Genomic DNA, 18,891 nt, shown 5'->3' with positions numbered 1-18,891 from the left:
CATGGTTTCGAATCCCCGGTTGTACGTGACAAGGAGTAGGGTTGCCTGTCCAACCTCGTGGGTTTTCTCCAAGTGAATTATTGAAATAAAATTAAACCATGTGTTAGTCCCAAAATGACCTAGTTTGTGTCGAGTGGATGTTAAACCCCATTTCTTTCTCTCTACAAGTCATTTTTTATATCAATGATTTAAAGGAGCTAAATCACTAATATTTGGAACCTAGAAATTGACACAAATCGGCTACAACACATATAATAATGTAATACGAATGTATATAGACTGATTTACATTTTATTGTTTCTGTTTCACTGTAATTTCAAATCAGTTATGTTTGGCGAAATACGGCAAAAGTCTCAATCGAATGGCAATCTCTAGCGTCTAGTTATTCCAGTCTACACCTATAGTATTTATTGTGTATGCTCTCCAGATAAGAATATGGCGTCACCGTTTGACATGACTTGTGGAATATGTCTAGCCCCGTTCTTCAAGTCCCTTGTTACAAATGGCGCTAAATCCCATCTTTTCCTGGTAAGATCACAACATAAATGTTGATTTAAATGGATTGGGTATGGTCTTCAACACGTGTGCTGGAGCTTTAAAAAGTGATTCAATTGTTATTTCATATCGTGACAAATTAAGTTTAAAAATGGTTAATTTTTTTAAAGGGTACAAGATTAGAAAAACTTTGTTTGAGTATGATTAACAATCATCAATACTAGCATATATATAATTTCTAGAGGATAGTAATTTTTATTTTATATTTCAGGTTTATTTTAGGATGTAGAGATGATGTTGATAAGTAAGTAAATAGTAATCAAAATAAAAATCAATCAAATTACTACATTTATCATAAGATTAACTTGACACCAGTCTAACAGTAAACAAGATAAAAATCAATCAAATTACTACATTTATCATGAGATTAACTTGACACCAGTCTAACAGTAAACAAGATAAAAATCAATCAAATTACTACATTTATCATAAGATTAACTTGAAACCAGTCTAACAGTAAACAAGATAAAAATCAATCAAATTACTACATTTATCATGAGATTAACTTGACACCAGTCTAACAGTAAACAAGATAAAAATCAATCAAATTACTACATTTATCATAAGATTAACTTGACACCAGTCTAACAGTAAACAACTAAACAATAATTACCATTTTTATGCACCCACATTTTCGTCGCCTCTTTCCATCCGTTTGTCCGTTCACATTTTGTTCGTGGACACTCTACAGGTCCCAATTTTTATCCGATTTTAACGAAACTTGAAATATAGGTTTATCTCCCAAAGATCTCAGTTCCTTTCGAAATTGTCATGTATCGGGCCGTCACTTCATGGATTATGGCCCCTGATTGTACGAAAAATCACGTTTTTAGCTTGTGACACTCTAGAGGTCACAATTTTTATCCAATCTTGATGAAACTTCAAATTTTCCTGCATATTGGACTGTAACTTCCTGGATTATGGCCCCTGATTGTACAAAAAATCACATTTTGTGCTAGCTTGTTCTCTATTCATCTCTTTTTCTTCCATTTAATGAAAAGTGTTCTTTAAATAGTAAATTAGACGACTAAAATAAAAACCTATGTGATCTCTATGTTCATGGATAGAAATTAATTACCCTTAAGGACTTCAGTAGCAATAAAGATGGCAGAATGAAATCAATAAAATTAATATCAACTTTAGATGACAATAACTGATGTAATAATTGATTTCCACAATTTCTTGTGGACACTCTACAGACTATATTTATCATCTGATTGTGTTGAAATTGATATATGTTGTTTACATTAGTGAAATGAAGATGTCTATTTAATTTCAATAATTTCCGTTGATTTCGTCTAGAGTTATGGCCCTTGTTTTACTTTTGAACATTCAAATGACAAAAGTTATTATCTGATCTGTACGAATTTATATGCAATATTTAAATTAGTAAAACAAAAAATGATTTTGTCGATTTTCAACAATTTCTGTAAATTACTTCCAGAGTTAAGGCCCTTGTTTCAGTTTGTAGAACCTTTTTAACCCTTAAATGACAAAAATTACAAACTGATCTGTATGAAATTGTCTTGTAAATGGCCCCCCATTACCTACAAAGAATAAATATACCTGCTGTGGGCGTATGTTTTGTAGCCTGGCAACCTATCTTGATATCTTTTAGACCAATATGGTTTATGGTAAGACTACTTAATTGTCCCTTTAAATATGACTGTATTGTATATATTTGTTATTTTAGATATTTAAAGCAGTTTGAACAATTGTTTACTGAGGAAGGTCGTAGATTGGTTAAGATAACAATACAGAAACCAAACTTACCACCTCAAATAAACTATACACAAACTCCACAAGGACTCAATTCTACAAATATTTCTATCGCCCAGGCCTTCTTAAAACAAGCCAATCTTACTGCTACTCTTTCCTCACAGGTATGTTAATTTGATGAACTAAAATTCAAATCAGAGATAATTAGAGAGAGAGAAATGGGGTTTAAGTTCACTTGACACAAACTAGGTCATTTCAGGACTAACATATGGTTCAGTTTTATTTCAATAATTCGCTTGTACGTAGGGGTCTTTAGCAGTGGGAGGAAAATCTCTCTCTCTCTCTCTCCCTCTCTCTCTCTCTTTCTCTGTATTTACTAAGGCATTATGACAACTACAGGTATGTTTTGTTACATACCCTGACATGCAGATGGCGCCAAAACAAGACTTGATTAAGTGATACCGTCTTGTATCTGTTCATTAAGACATAAAATAGTGTCCTGATTTATAGTTTGAAGTACTCTTTAATTTACAAATACTCAATGAACCAAGTAATTTATTGTTGTTTGTTTTATTGTAGAATCAAGGCGAGAGTGGTGGTAGTAATAATTTATCAGTAAAACGTAGTATGCCTATACAGTTATCATTATCTATAGGTCATCCTCTCGTATCACAAGCTAATAATCTCATCAATCAACAAGCTAATATCACTTTACCTAGTAAGTATTTTAATACTTTATTTTACTTTATTATACATGTGAAGTATATGTAATTAATACTTTATTTTAATTTGGAGCCACGGTGGTTAAGTGGGTAAGACGCTGGCTCGCTACTCTGGAGGTTGCGTGTTCGATCCCCACATTGGCCGAGAAAGTTCATAAGGATTTTCTGACGTGGTTTCCCCTTGTCAGTGGTGATGGACGGAGGGTCTGACAAGAACAGCTGTCTAGCCCTTCGGATGGCACGAAAAACTGAGGTCTGGTGTTACATTGGCGTATACGTAAAAGATCCCTTGTCAGTTGGAATACGATATAAGAGTAGGCCATAGTGCCACTGCCCGGGCGTATGCCTGTCTTGAATAGCCCAGTCGGAGCAGAACAGTAGGAGGTTAAATCCTATTTCATTTCATTTCCCTTTATCTTAATTTATTATGCATGTGATGTCATAGTGATTAGGACACATGACTACCAGATAAAAGACATCATCCTGTACAAAAGAATGAGTGTATTTGAAGCTGTTTGAATTATTGCCCTTGTACACTTAAAAACAAATATTACAGATGCTCTACAGGCAAAGAAACATATTGATCTTAAAAAAAAAAAGTAGTAGCAATTTGGTAAAATAATATTGAGAATTTTGCCAAAATTTATACTTGTTTTTTTTTGTTTTTTTTCAGCAACAATTCAACAAACACAGCTTGCTCAGCAGATGCAACTTATACAAGCACAAGCCAACCAATCACAGAAACCCAAACAAACGGTTCATCACACGCCAACTAGGTGTGTGTATATATATATTATACTCTTGTTTTATTGGAACGGGGGGTTGGGTGGCCGAATGGTTGGCCCGTGCACGTTGTATCATTAGGTCTGTCATTCAGTCAACTGGCGTGGTTTTAAAAAAAAAATGTATGAAATATAGGTCAGATTGCCTTGAATTTTTTTTTTCTGTACTAGCTAAGAAAGAACTGATGAGTACACAAAATATGAAGTCTGCCGATTGAACCGGAAGTGCCACCATCTTGAAACATGAAAAATCCATAAGGCTTTTGCAATATTTTACTTACAGACATGGGAGTTACATTTTCTGAATCCTTGCAGGAATGCCTAAATATCTATCGGATCAGAATTATTATATCGGTCAACTGATGGTCATCATCTTGAACTGAATATGAGAAAAAGTGAAAAATCAACGATAACGGACATGAAAATGAAAACAATAGGCCGTAGTTTGGAGAATATGTCTCCTATTTTCAAAATGCGTACATTTCTGGGTAGCCCTGATCAGGGTCGAATTTATGGTACTTGAAAATGTCAAAATTTTGAATTTTGCCTTTGACGTTTTCCGTGCCGACAAAGTTGTTTACGAATGAAAAATCGCATTAACTTCGCGAGTTTTTGATCGATTTTAATGATTATTTTTTCTTGTTCAGATTCTTTATATGACCAATGACATGTAACAGGAAGTGACTGTGAATATGAAAGCTTTCATATCTGCTTCGCAGATCTAGTTATTATTATTATTATATTATTATAGGATACCGAGTGCAAATAAAACACCAAATGATAGTCCAGCTACTACACCAACTCATCAACCAGCAGGTATATACACATGATATTTACAACTTTCTTTCCTTCATCTGTCTAGAAAAAAACATTAAAACAGCTAAATCTGCCTATTGCACGTCTTTCTTTGGGTCTGTTTCCAGCGTGGTTCTTCCTTGTCAGTGATGCAGGACGGAGGGGCTGACAAGGAAAGCTGTCTAGTCGTTCGGATGGGACGAAAAACCGAGGTCCCGTGTACACATTGGCGTGCACGTAAAAGATCCCTTGGCAGTTGGAATTCGATATAAGAGTAGGCCGTAGTGCCGCTGTCCGGGCAAAATTTCCCTCATAGCACACTGTATGGCGTATGCCCGTCTTCATTAGCCCAGGTTAGGAGCAGAACAGTAGGACGTTAAACCCCATTTCATTTCATTTCATTTCTTTGGGTCTGAAATGTTATCTAAATTATTGATTGGACATTAATTAACTTATCCAGACCATAATCAACGCTCGATGCCATTGCTAGCCTGTGATATTTACTGGATTAGAATACAATTTGTGACAGATGATGAAATGTAAAAATGGATAATCGAATGTTTAACGCGTGCACATTGGATCATAAAGTCTGTCACTGAGTCAACTGACGTGGTTTCGATTCCCTGGTTGTACGTGACAAGGAGTAGGGTCACCTATACAACCTTGTGGGTTTTCTCTGGGTCCCCCGGTTTCCTTCCACTGCTAAATATCCTTATGCGCAAGCGAATTATTGAAATAAAATTGAACCGTATGTTAGTCCCAAAATGACCTAGTTTGTATCAAGTGGAGGTTTAGTCCCATTTCTCTCTCTCTCTCCTTGGACCATTATCAATTTGAATAGATTGGTGAAAATGCAGTATTTCTTCATTAATTTTATATAAATGTTAATAGGCCTACATCCAATTGTAACTTTCCTTTCAATAAGGTTTTGGTGGAATTTCAATCACCCCACAAAATCCACCATCTCTTCAAAAAGCACCAACGCCTACATTAACACCTCCACCTAATTCCCGTACACCTACGCCAACGTCATCTGGTAGTGGACGTAAAGTTAACGAGCAGACAACCAACCCTACAACATCTAATATACCAGCCATGAATCTGACGACCTATATTCAAGGTATGTACCAACGTAACTGGCAATTAAAACAGTTTTTAGAATTGATTATTGCTTTTCCCATTCTATTATTTAATTATCACTTGAAATTAATCTTGTTCATAATCTATTATTATACACCCACATTTTGATGTCTAAATGTTCACCTGTGCATAGCATATTTGCCCATAATAATGTTGATGTGTATAAAATATACCTGAAGTTATTAGTCGACAAATAGGTGTTATTTTAAAATATACCTGAATTATTTCCTAGGTCTTGTTTCATCAGCACCAACTTTATCTACTTCTTCTACACAAGGTAAAACTTTTATTAAATTCATTTTCATCTGTGTAATGTATACTTATTCCATTATCAATTGCTATATTAAAATAGAGGGGTTAGATTGCCGAATGTTTAGCTTGTGTGCGTTGTGTTATAAGGACTGTCATTGAGTCAACTGACATGATTTCGATTTCACAGTTGTATGTAACAAGGAGTAGGGTCAGCTGTCCAACCTTGCGAGTTTTCTCCGGGTTGTCCGATTTCCTCCCACTGCTAAAGACCCATATGCGCAAGCGAATTATTGAAATAAAATTGAATCATATCTTAGTCCAAAAATGACCTAGTTTGTGTCGAGTGGACATTAAACTCCATCTCTCTCTTACTCATAGAAGGCAATCTTGATTAAAATACAGATCTATATTTCGGTCCGTTTTTTTATTCTTTCGACCGGTTGTACGAGTGGCTTTGAACCAATCAATGTTGATGTTTCTAGTGGGTTACCCACAGTTCTGTGCAACTCTCCGTAACAGACCGATTCATTGGCTAATCCCTCACATCATTCAGAATGCTGGTTATATAACAACTCTTCCACATCCTAGTGTAGTAAAGACAAGTAAAACGAAATTTTGAACTATAAAAAAACGAAACGAAATAGGATCTGTGTTTTAAAAAACAAAACGAAATAGGATCTGTGTTTTAATCGTATTGTCATAGAAGGCCACTTAACAAGTTACCCTAAACTTTACTTATCAGAGATTGCCTGTTCTTAATGTCAAAGATGAAGCTAACAAAAAAGATGTTGAAATGAATTGATTTTTTTAAACTTTATTAATGATATTTATTGAATGTCATTTCAGCCATACATGCCGAATCAGGACAAAATGTGGGAACTAATATTAACATTACAAATATTGGTGGATTACCACAGAACTTTAATATCCAAGGTCTTGGACTATCAGGAATGAATCTGGCAAATTTACAAGGATTACAGAACATGCAGGTTTCATTAACTGGTGTTCCTAGTGGTGCTATAGCGGTGCCGATATCGATGATAAATAATAATCCTTCCATCTTACAGAATCAGACCGGTTTATTTGTAAGCTCCCTACCTACCTTATCAACATCTACATCATCAGCTGAACACACACCAGTTTCTACAATTCCTTCAGTTTGTCAGGTTTGAGCAAAGAGATTTTTTAATCCCATCCCACTTAACATTGATCGCTAATGGTTAAAGTTTACGGTTAAATTTACGTTACTTTTACGTCAGAATGGTTATGGTTAATTTTACGTGAGAAAATGACTAAAATCTAACGTAAATTTTATAACGGTTTTCTAACCATTTTTTTTTTCGCTTTGAATACTTGTGGATTAAATAACCATACCAGTGTGTCTACATTCTAACAATTAATAAATAGTTGGAATTCAGACATAATAATAACATATGTATTATTGGTTATAACTCGAACGTTAATCTAACATAAATTTTACGTCAGGTTTCTAACCGTTAGTTTATGGTTAGTTTTCATATTCCCTGTCCGTCCTCTGACATATTTCCAATGCTCGACCATTAACTTTGTGTTTATGGATTTTACGTAAATTTGATAGTTATAATTCCTTCATGAGAATTTCACTGCTGAGGCTGCTGAGAATCGGCTTTGACGACAACAATATACTACTAGTTGGTTTCGGAGGAATTGCAGCATAGAATGATTAAGTGGATTGCTTATTGTAATCACAAGTTTCCTATCAACAAAAAAGTAGGAAAACGATCAATCCTCAACAAAAAATGAAATTGTAAGGGGTTCGAGTCAGAAAACCTAGACACTATCTGATCTATCACAGCAAATAAAATCTTTCTGGAAATATTTGTCTAGTATTTGTTCATAATAGTCTTGAATACCTTCTTATTCCAGCTGACAGACCTTCCTTAAATGATGTCTGGTTCAAGAAAGCAATCAGCTCTTCAAAATTGTGCAGGTTTATTGTTTAAGGGACTTAAATACATTTATATTTATTTATTTCAGAATCCATCGTCTGCTGTAACTACGTCATCTGGTGTTGTTGTTTCTATAGTAACAGGTCTACCCACATCATCAACTACATCAGCCATATCATCAACAACAGTTTCACCACAAGTCATTATGTCTACAGGTACATAACACTTTTATCATACCTTTCAAATCTCTTTGTAACTTGGGTTTGGGTTTTCATCAGCTGTTCCTTCAATCTACTGATGAGATCTTGCTTTATTCCAATGAAAGTCTAGTATCTGTTTAATAAGATAATCCCCGATTGCTATAAGTTCAAGAATTACTATATGTACAAGATTAATAAGAGATCGTTAAATCAGTGTAGGATAAAGCACGAGACTGAGGTTATTCTGGGGGAAGAAAGATTGAAGAAAATAACCTGAGAAAAAGAAGAACCAAGGTTTTTTTCTGTAGTCTTTCTTTTCCAGCATAACCGAAGTCGAGGACTTTATCTTGCTTATAAACTGTCTATGTTTACATTAAGTAAAATGAGAATAGGACAGAATTCCAGTAAGAAATACCTTATATCATGTTTTCTTATGAAAAAAAAACACCCTATCTTGGAAGAATAACCCGTTTCAGTTTTAAAAAAAAACTTTCAGAAGAATAACCCCAAATTCCCCTGTATATATTCAAAGCCCCCCCCCCCCCCAACTTTCAGACCGAAAGTTATTCCGGGCATAGAATATATCCCAAAGATCAAAGAGATTTACCTTTATAGGTTTATAAGTGTAATGAAAAAATAGATATCAATCTGCATTAATTACAAAATAAAGTGGCTCAACATTTATTATTGTAGAAATACTATATGTTTCGAAAAATATATTTAAAGTTAAATAAACATGCGATGTCAGTCAAACTTATATTATTCTTATTTACTACTTTATATAATGTGTCGAGGGGTTGGATGGCCATGTGGTTAGCCCGTGCGCGCTGTATTATAAGGTCTGTCATTGAGTCAGCTGGCATGGTTTCGATTCCCCGGTTGTACGTGACAAGAAGTAGGGTCGCCTGTCCAACCTCTTGGATTTTTTCCCGTTCTCCGGTTTCCTCCCACTGCTAAAGACCCCTACGCGTAAGCGAATTATTGAAATAAAATTGAACGATATGTTAGTCCTGAAATGTCCTAGATTATGTCGAGTTGATGTTTAAACCCCATATCTCTCTCTCTCTTATATGATGTGATGAAAAGGGATTTATATGCCTTCATATTATGTTACACCCCATATTTTGTTTAAAGGATTTCTTCCAATTAGATTAATATACAGATCTTTTTTTGATGTTCTCGCACCCCATCTGGGTTTTGTTGGAGGTTATGTCATGTGTCAAGTTGGTGGACTTTGACAGTGACTATATATTTAATGCGCCCAGAGTATTTCATTGGCTAATAAGAACTAGATTTGTAGAAACCTCTTGTAGGTCCCAATGTAGAGAATATGAAATTACCTTAAATTGGTCACAAAATGATATTATGTTGGTGAGACTTTAAAATCCATTTCATTCCATTCCACATATCTAGATTTTAACTATATCAGTAACAAAGAAAATGAAAGTAGGATCTGTGTTTGCAAGCTTAAAGGTCACCTGAAAACCATCATAAATCTTCTAAATAATGCAAGTAATTATGTCAACATATCCTTTCTATACGTTTACCTCGAACCCGAATGTGAATATTACCTGAAACAGGTAAATTTCAACATTAGTAATTTCCACCCTACTCTATGAGTAGTCGTAACTTTCCATCAATAAACAATCTGTGACGTCATTTTAATCCTTCTGCTCATATTCTAGTCTATATTTCTGTGAGCAGAAGGACTAAAATGACGGCGTGGATTATTTATTGACGGAAATTACTAACGTTGAAATTTACCTGTTGCAGGTAATATTGACATTCGGGTTCATGTTATACTTATGAAAAGGATATGTTGACATAATTACTTGCGTTTTTTAAAAAAATTTAAAGCTTTTCTGGTGACTTTTAATTTTTCAAATGATTATGAGAAAGTACATACATACTTATTTATACCTTTCAAACATTTTGTCTTTGCTTCAATTTTTATGTGAAAATTTCCTGGTTTAAATTAAAAGTGAAAAAAAGAGTGGATTCGACTTTCTATCTGTTCCCATAATTGTATTAAACAAGTTTATTAAACATACATTATGCAAGAGCTAAATCTGCCTATTGCAGGTCGTTCTTGAGGCCTGAAATGTTACATAAATTGTTAATTAGACATTTATTAACAAAACAATACCATAATCGATGCCATCTTATGTATCCGATTTTCATCGGATTTGAATCCAATCTGCTGTTCAACGCTCATTAATGATTAAACACAAATATGGTAAATCAAGACTTTGTTTTTTATCGTGCCGACTTTAGGAATGATGATCGAGGTTAGGCCTAAAATTCATTCGCTAATATCTCAGTTCAGAGTGGAGCAATTTGCCTGGAATTTTAAGCATATTCCCTTTACATTATCAAGTTTTTAACTATTGTAGTGAGAACTGCCAGCTCTTTATCTAATCTTCCATAATTTCCCTTTAATTGGTCTACATTAATTTTATAAAATCTACATGTATATAAGAAAGTTTGACTGTCAATGTATGTCTTTATGTGCTAAAGTGCCAGTGATTTTTTTTTTTTTATATTGTGTGGTGCTTGTGGCGCATGTTGTTATGGTTGTCTATCTTTGTCTCCCTCGCAGGACTCACTTCCAACCCTACAACAGTTCTACCACAGTCATCTAGCATGTTGTCGCTGCCGATTGGACTCACACAGTTTATGCCTGTTGGCTCTAAAGGTCAAGCGAGTACGGGACTTCGGGCGTCTGCATCATTGCCACTGCTACAGGTGTGGGTTTATAGCTTTTTGTAATGCTCTATTTGTTAATAAGTACACTCATATTTATTTTTGATTTCTTCAGATATGTTTAAATTAAAACCACTTTGTCAGTTTAGAACTTAAATTATTTTGTGGCCTAGAGCCAAGAATTTAAATTCCTCATAAATTTTTAGGCCTCTGGTTTGATTTTTCGTATCTGAAGAAGATAAATATGAGGTTGTCAGCTAATTTACATACACATTCATTAGGTACAGATACAAAGTACGACCTGCCCTGTCTTCTGAAAATGATCGGCCGAAAGTTAAAGATGATAGAAAATAAAAAAAAATACATATCAGTACATATTGGTAAAAAGTACTGTAAAACAAAAAACCCAAAACCTTTCAAATAACCTTGCATTTTACTTTAGTAGGGTTAATCCCTTTTCAGAAATAGAAGCCATAAATATACTGTTTTTCATGTCTTGCTCACAAGCTGCAACTATTCCAGCGGGATCATGGTGGCTATGTGGGTAAGGTGCTGGCTTACTAGCCTAGAGGTCGGGTGTTTGAACCATTACTTGGCTGAGAAAGTTCATTCAGATTTTCTTGCATGGTCCGCCCTTGTCAGTGACGCAGAATGGAGGGCCTGACAAGGACAGCTGTCTAGTCGTTCGGATGGGACAAAAAATTGAGGTCCTGTGTACACATTGGCATGCACGTAAAAGATCCCTTGACAGTTGGAATTCGAAATAAGAGTAGGCCGTAGTGCCACTGTCCGGGCAAAATTTCCCTCATTGCATACTGTATGGCGTATGCCCGTTTTCATTAGCCCAGTTCGGAGCAGAACAGTAGGACATTTCATTTTTTTTTTTTTTTTCTTTGCAACTGTTCCAAATATAATCAGTCTAAAATCCAGTGTCTGTGAACTTATATAATGTTACTCTTGTTACCGAAGTAGCTGCTGTAAAAATACTCTATTTTATGACATTGTATTATTTTATTGAGATCAAACAAATATTAATTTTTGTGTGGAAATAGGTGACAAGGAGTAGGGTTGTCTGTCCAACCTTGTGGGTTTTCTCTGGGTCCTCCGGTTTCCTCCCACTGCTAAAGACCCCTATGTACAAGCAAACTATTGAAATAAAATTGAACCAATTGGACGTTAAACCCCATTTCACTCTCTCAAACGTAACTTTCACTTCAAATTTTCTCTTTAAATACCACCAGATTTAATATGATTGAGATTACGGCTCATCATAATTTCTTGCTGCAATATTTTCTTGTTTTAAAGTACAAACATTGTAGCATGAGTTGATCGATAGAAGATTTGGGTAATCGGTAGAAGATTTGGATAATCCATAGACGATCGGCCGATTGTACGAAGAACATGAAAGGGATTGTACTTTGGCTGAAGCTGCATGACAATATGCCTATATATATCTATATCTATCTATGTGCTATAATAAATTATACAAATAAAAAGGATAACATTTTAACGATACTTTAAAATAGATTAAGCTTGTTCATCTGCTGTGTGATCCATTTACCATATGTTAAACAAAATCTGAGTAAAATACAGATCTATATTTCGTTTTTTTTATACTTTCGATGGCCTCTACCATTTTGGGCACCAAATGCTTGGAAAATTTGGGCACACAATTGTACTTTTTAAAAGTTGTATAAAAAAATATTGTGTTCTTGAATGTGTCCAATTTAACAGCCAATTTATTATTATTATGTAACATACTAAGAACCTAACTACATTTTTTGGGCACCAACCACCACCGCCCCCCCCCAGTCAAAAATTTCCCCGTACGCCTATGGCCTCTACTACATGAAGATCTGACCAGTTGTAGTGGGAGATTGCATCAGGGGTCATGTGAGTGACTTTTGACCTATGACGTCAGAAATTTGATTAACCAATTAACCAGCATTGATGTTTTTAGTAGGATACCTACAGTTCCGTGCATAGCACGCCAAAACCTTGCTGCAATAGACCATTTCATTGGCTAATTCCTCACATCAACCAGAATGTGGGTTGTATAACAACTCTTCCAGATCCTAGTGTAGTAAAAACAAGTAAAACGAAATTTTGAACTATAAAAAACAAAATGAAATAGGATCTGTGTTTATAACATTTATTGTCAACATTTGAATGAAAAATTTCAGAAACAAATAATTAATCAAGACTTTAGTAAACTATTGGGTTTGTTTTTCAAGTATAATAGATTAAATCATCTTTCATTCAATTAATTTATTAATTTTCATCATTCATGTGTTTGATTTCAGTTGCAATTTGTTTGATGTGGGTTGAATTTCTGGGGTTTTTTTTGGTATTTGATAAAAAAAACAACACCCTGGGGAGAAATACTTGCATGAGGAACACTGGGTTTTTATTTGATGAATTAAATTCTTTCAAAGACTTGAATTCTTTATCCAAATAACATCATTTCGTATCTCTTATAAAAAGTCGATTGTGATGTTATTTCACTAATACATGTAATCATCTTTTTAGCCTTTCCAGGACACGTTTCTTAGATAAAATATTTGTTAACACTTCTCTTGAAGGCAGTATTTTGTTCGTATTTATGTGAAACTGGTTATTTTGTTCTAAATCATATAATTTTATAACACAAGGTACAATTTTATAGATACACAATACTAAGCGACGTTTTGAGGAGGATACTCTTGTCTTTACCAAGCAACGTATAACCACAAAGTATTATTAATTTGTTTGATAATGACGAGAGTATCATCGTCGAAAAGTCGCTTAGTATTAAACTCAGTAATTGTGTATCCATAAAATTGTACCTTGTGTTAATATGTTCAATCACTAAATGCCAATCAAAGAAGATATAATTTTATAGATCGATGTTTCCTTTCTCAAAGTATTTATAAAACTTGCATACATTTAAATCAGTTGTTATACAACTCTATTGAACAATATCAAACTTGCATATATGGAAGTTTTCAAATGTTTCATGAAACGTGTCCAAATGTTTCTATTATGTTTGAAATTTGAACAAGTGACAAAAGAATCTTTAGGAAAATAAAACCAGATCATGCATTTAACACAATCTTTTAAATGTTTAAAAAGTTCCAAACAAACTTTTATAATTTTCAACTCGGCAGCATTTAAAATGATTTTATATGTGATTTATATGTGACTTTTTCTACAGCTACCAGGCCAACAATCTATACAACATTTAATCCTGCCACAGCAGAGAGCTCAACTCAAAAATCCTGTAAGTCAAGGTCATCTGAACGTTGGTAGAGGTCAAACCACATCTGGTACATCAGCAGTTCCTATATCTACAGGTAAGATTCCATACAGGATCAGCTCCTGTAGAATGAGAAGCAATGTTTGGTCCATGTATTTTTGTGTAAGAAGTTAAATTTGCAGACAGAATTACCTGTTAATATCCTTTGTGGCTAAATCTATTAAGACCAGCTCTATTTTTGTTAAGGTCGTTTAGATGTAAATAAGGTTAGGGCATGTCATTGTTGGCGAGATGCAGGTTAGGGTTAGGGTAAGCGTTGGGGCTAGGTCTAGGGTTAGGGTTAGGGTTGGGATTAGCACTAGGCCTCGCTAGGCCTGTTTACATCTCATGACCTATGACAAAAAATTGAGCTGGCCTTGTCATTTAGTACTAACCATCATTTGTCAAGTATAACTTCAAATTGACAATTGTAAGGGAATGAGAATTTGTTATATTTCATTGTGTAACATTAATCGATGACCTCAATAAATTAGAGTAATTGAAATTGACTTTCTTTTTCAGTTTTAACTCAGAGTCAAGTAGCAGCACTTTCTTCACTCAAGCACGGACAAGCTACACAAGGTACTATCACAGCTCAACAATTTATGCAACTAACTGGTCAATCAGGTGCCACCATACAGCAATCACCACAGCATCCTACCACACAGCTAACATTTCAAAAACCTCAACAAAATCAGCCATTACAGTTTCATCATTTACAAGTCAAACCCAATACAACCATACCAACACAAAATGTCAAACCAAAAACAAAGAAAAGAACGACACCAACTCCGCCGAAATAATGTAGAACATTTTCTGTAGATCGTGTATCCGATAGTCTCTATCATCCAGAAAAATATTCTACGAATATTAGTCTGGATGCGTTGTCAACATTTGAGAATAATAGGTCATTGACTAGATTAAATGGTCTTTTACATTATCATAAACAAAGTCTAAGGGAGGTAACTAGTCCTAAACAAAGATGTTGATGCCCATGAAATTAATTTAAAAATGCCATTAATTTGATTGCATTGTCAGTTCAGTATCCATCACTCTTAATTTTATTTTTTTTGTAAAATTTCTCTTCATGGGCCATATCTATGTTTTTTAATTAACCCTAACTCTTTGTCACGATTCATGTTTGTTTATAATAATGCAAGAATTGTGAGATTTATTGTGGGAAGGGGCGCAAATCTTATTTGACTTGGCGAAAAATACTGGATGGGCATGGGCAATAAAACTTTTCGTCAAATATTGACAACGGTCCCAGACTCTCCGTACCGATTTAATTCTCTCAATCTTATGAATGGTGACATTCTGAGAAACCTATGCCATGTGAATACAATCATATCTCGATCATCAAGTCCATAACTGAAACAAGTTTCCATGTGTGATTGTGTCATAATTTTAGTTAATCCTTGGGATGGTGAATAGAACCAATCTGATTAAAACAGAGATCCTATTTTATTCCATTTTTTATTATTCTGGTTGAAGTTAGGGATTAGCCAATGAAACGGTCTGTTACTGCGAGTTCTTGATGTACGATCCACGGAACTGTGGGTAAACCACTAGAAATGTCAACGTTGATTGTTTAATCAAAGCCTGACGCCATAGGGTCAAAAGCCCCTGACACGACCTTACACTACAACCAGTCAGAACTTCATGTAGTGTAGGCCATCAAAAGTATAAAAAAAACGAAACAAAATATAGATCTGTATTGTAATCAGATTGATTCAGAATGTTCTGGCTCAAAACTCAGAATCAAGAAATCCCCATCTTCGCTGATTTGGTATCATGAATTGTTTGAATCTGATTAAATTGAGGCAGTGGTGATTTTAAAGGAGCTAAATCGCTAATATTTGGGACTTAGAAATTGACACAAATGGTTCGCACCTCATATAATAATGTAATATGAATGTATATAAACTGATTTACATTCAGTCATTTCTGTTTTTACTCTAATTTATAATCAGTTATGTTCGGTGAAATGCACCTAAGTCTGAATTAAATGACAATCTTTAGCGTCTGGTTATTCCAGTCTACACCGATGGTATTTATTGCGCATGCTCTCCAGATAAGAATATAGCGTCACCATTTGACATGACTTGTGTAATATATGTCTAGCCTTGGTCTTTGAGTCCCTTGTTCCAAATGGTGCTAAAATGCATTATGGTACACGATTCGTGTACCAATGGTAAAATGTTTATTTTGTCTTGAATATTGGATATCAGAAGCCCATCTTTTCCCTGTAAGATCACAAGACCAATGTTGATTTGAATTGACAAATAATTCGTGTTTTCTACTTTAAATAGGCAATTACATTTTGTTTTTCCCTTTTATAGATACATGAATATTGATAGAATATAGCATGTCTTCCATTTGATTGAGGCAGGTCAAACATTCAATGAATGGGGTTTATCATCCTACGTAAGGCCTAATGAAGACAGCCATATGCCATACAATGTGCTATGACTACTATGAGGGAAATTTGTACGCAGGACCTCGGTTTTTCATCCCATTGGATCGACTAGGCACTGTCCGTGTCAGGCCCTCCGTCCTGGATCACTGACACCGGAAAATCCTGAAGAACTATCTCGGTCAACACCGGGATGGAACCCAGGACCTCTAGGTTAGCGAGCCAACATCTTACTCACTGATTGAGAAATTATTTGTTTTTTTAATCAAAATATTTATCAGTAAAAGTTGATAAATATTTTCTGTTCCTGAGTGCCCATATAACACAAAGTATTTATTTAACAAATAAATGAAAATATTTAAATCATTGAAGCTGCTATGTGTTACTTAATAAAAAGTCATTTCCATAGAAATTTAATGGAGTTATTAGATATATAGTCATAATATACAATAATGTTTTTTTACGTATACAGTAAATAAATGTATTTGATGTTTTGATGAATAGATTGATGTGTTTATTTAATGACAAGGATTCTGTATGACATGTAATAAACTATTATATTTTTGAAATGTTAAAGATTATGTGTGAATTAATTGTAAATAATGTTTTAATAATAATGTTAGTATGTAGACTATACATACATACTTAGATTATCACTTCTTTTGTATAAATAATTATATCATTTCTGATCATTTTACCTATTTTATCTAGTAAATAATGATATTATTTTAGTTCACTATGTATATATATATATATATTATGTTTTTTATTGTATAAAGAGTTATTCATTAAATGGCATTTAGTAATTGGAATAGAATCAAATAACTCAGTAATTATGGATAACAATTACTATGGTTTATTTCACTGTGATGTTTCAACAAGATTTCACAAGTCGTTATCAAGCATGTACACAAATAGATAAATAAAGGAGAAAGATATGAATATATATATACAAACATCAGTGCGAACTATCCAGTGGAATGCTAGGATACAAAACCATAGTAATTGTTATTCCATAAAAGTGTCTTATTTGATTATAAAGAGTCATAACAAACCATAATACGCAAAACTACCAGTCAATAACATCATGTCTCTATACATTTTGGAATTGCGCAGAATAATTTTGTTTGTTTTTTTGTAGCTTCCATGTTCATTATTTCTCAGACAAAATGGAAAATTCTTAATCCATATTGAATTTTCCATGCTGGAAAAGCACTAAAGTATTGAAATACAAGTCATAAAACACATGTAAAGGAAACACATTTTTATATGCCCACATTGAAATATGGTTGTATATTTTCTTTGCCCTGTAGGTCCATCCTTCAGTCCGTCCGACACATTAAGTTCTTGAGAAGAAGAAACCTATTGATATTTAACGATTTCAATTAAATACTGTTAGAGTTATGGCCCTTGATCAATTTGAAAAGTTTTGTGGACTCTCTAGTGGCTATGGTTATCAGACAATTTACTGAAATTTATACAAAGGGTTTATTATGTTCATTCAGTCAAAAATCCTATTGATTTTCAACAATAGTTACGAGCAGATATATGGCCCTTCACAATATGAAAACTCTTGTGGACGACTTGGCTACTGTGGGCTTATATGCCCACATTGAAATATGGTTGTATATTGTCTTTGCCCCGTAGGTCCATCCTTCAGTCCGTCCGACACATTAAGTTCTTGAGAAGAAGAAACCTATTGATTTTTAACGATTTCAATTAAATACTGTTAGAGTTATGGCCCTTGATCAATTTGAAAAGTTTTGTGGACTCTCTAGTGGCTATGGTTATCAGACAATTTACTGAAATTTATACAAAGGGTTTATTATGTCAATAAGTCAAAAAGCCTATTGATTTTCAACAATAGTTACAAGCAGATATATGGCCCTTTATAATATGAAAACTCTTGTGGACGACTTGGCTACTGTGGGCTTATGATTCATTTTCAAATAATAATAATCTTTATTCAGATCTTACAATGAGACATGTGAATACATTTTGGTTTATACTTGTACAGAAAAGAATAAAGAAACATATCTAATAAAAGTTGTTAGTTTTCTTTTTTAAAATTATACTGTTCCTTGAATATGTATTATTGGCTGAAGATTTTATTCAGACAGACTGGCAGTGGAAACAAAAAAACAACAGCTTGAGCAAGTAAAAATAATGTAACTTAAATTAAACATACATTTTGCAAGAGCTAAATCTGCCTATGCAGGTCTTTCTTTGGGCCTGAAATGTTAATTAATTAGACATTAATTAACTTATCCAGACCATAATCAACTTTCGATGTCATTGCTAGCCTGCTATATTTAACTAATTGGAAAACATTTTCTGAAAAATAAACGTAAAAATGGATAATCGAGACTTTGTTTTGTATTGTACCGACTTTAGTAATGGTGATC

At 34.0% G+C, this 18,891-nt stretch overlaps 1 protein-coding gene across 2 annotated transcripts in view; it reads left to right on the top strand.

The window, feature by feature from the left end:
- The window catches only part of LOC126829798 (transcription factor SPT20 homolog), a 30,462-nt gene extending 11,936 nt beyond the window's left edge, over positions 1-18,526 (top strand). Inside the window, exons 14-25 of one of the 2 annotated variants that reach the window (XM_056102965.1) lie at positions 767-799; positions 2,249-2,438; positions 2,854-2,992; positions 3,670-3,772; positions 4,530-4,594; positions 5,499-5,693; positions 5,946-5,990; positions 6,812-7,131; positions 7,982-8,108; positions 10,693-10,838; positions 13,990-14,128; positions 14,593-18,526. In XM_056102965.1, the coding sequence (XP_055958940.1) occupies positions 767-799; positions 2,249-2,438; positions 2,854-2,992; positions 3,670-3,772; positions 4,530-4,594; positions 5,499-5,693; positions 5,946-5,990; positions 6,812-7,131; positions 7,982-8,108; positions 10,693-10,838; positions 13,990-14,128; positions 14,593-14,873 (1,783 nt within the window). In that variant the 3' untranslated portion in view covers positions 14,874-18,526. The remainder of the gene's footprint in view (positions 1-766; positions 800-2,248; positions 2,439-2,853; positions 2,993-3,669; positions 3,773-4,529; positions 4,595-5,498; positions 5,694-5,945; positions 5,991-6,811; positions 7,132-7,981; positions 8,109-10,692; positions 10,839-13,989; positions 14,129-14,592) is intronic. The other variant, XM_056102966.1, reaches the window with a different exon arrangement.
- The last annotated feature ends 365 nt before the right edge of the window (positions 18,527-18,891 follow it).

This window comes from Patella vulgata, chromosome 8 (assembly GCF_932274485.2).
Source record: "Patella vulgata chromosome 8, xgPatVulg1.2, whole genome shotgun sequence".
In the NCBI taxonomy this organism is placed as follows: Eukaryota; Metazoa; Mollusca; class Gastropoda; family Patellidae; genus Patella; species Patella vulgata.
Note: the sequence above shows the minus strand (reverse complement) of the source record. Positions and strands in the feature narration are given on the sequence as shown.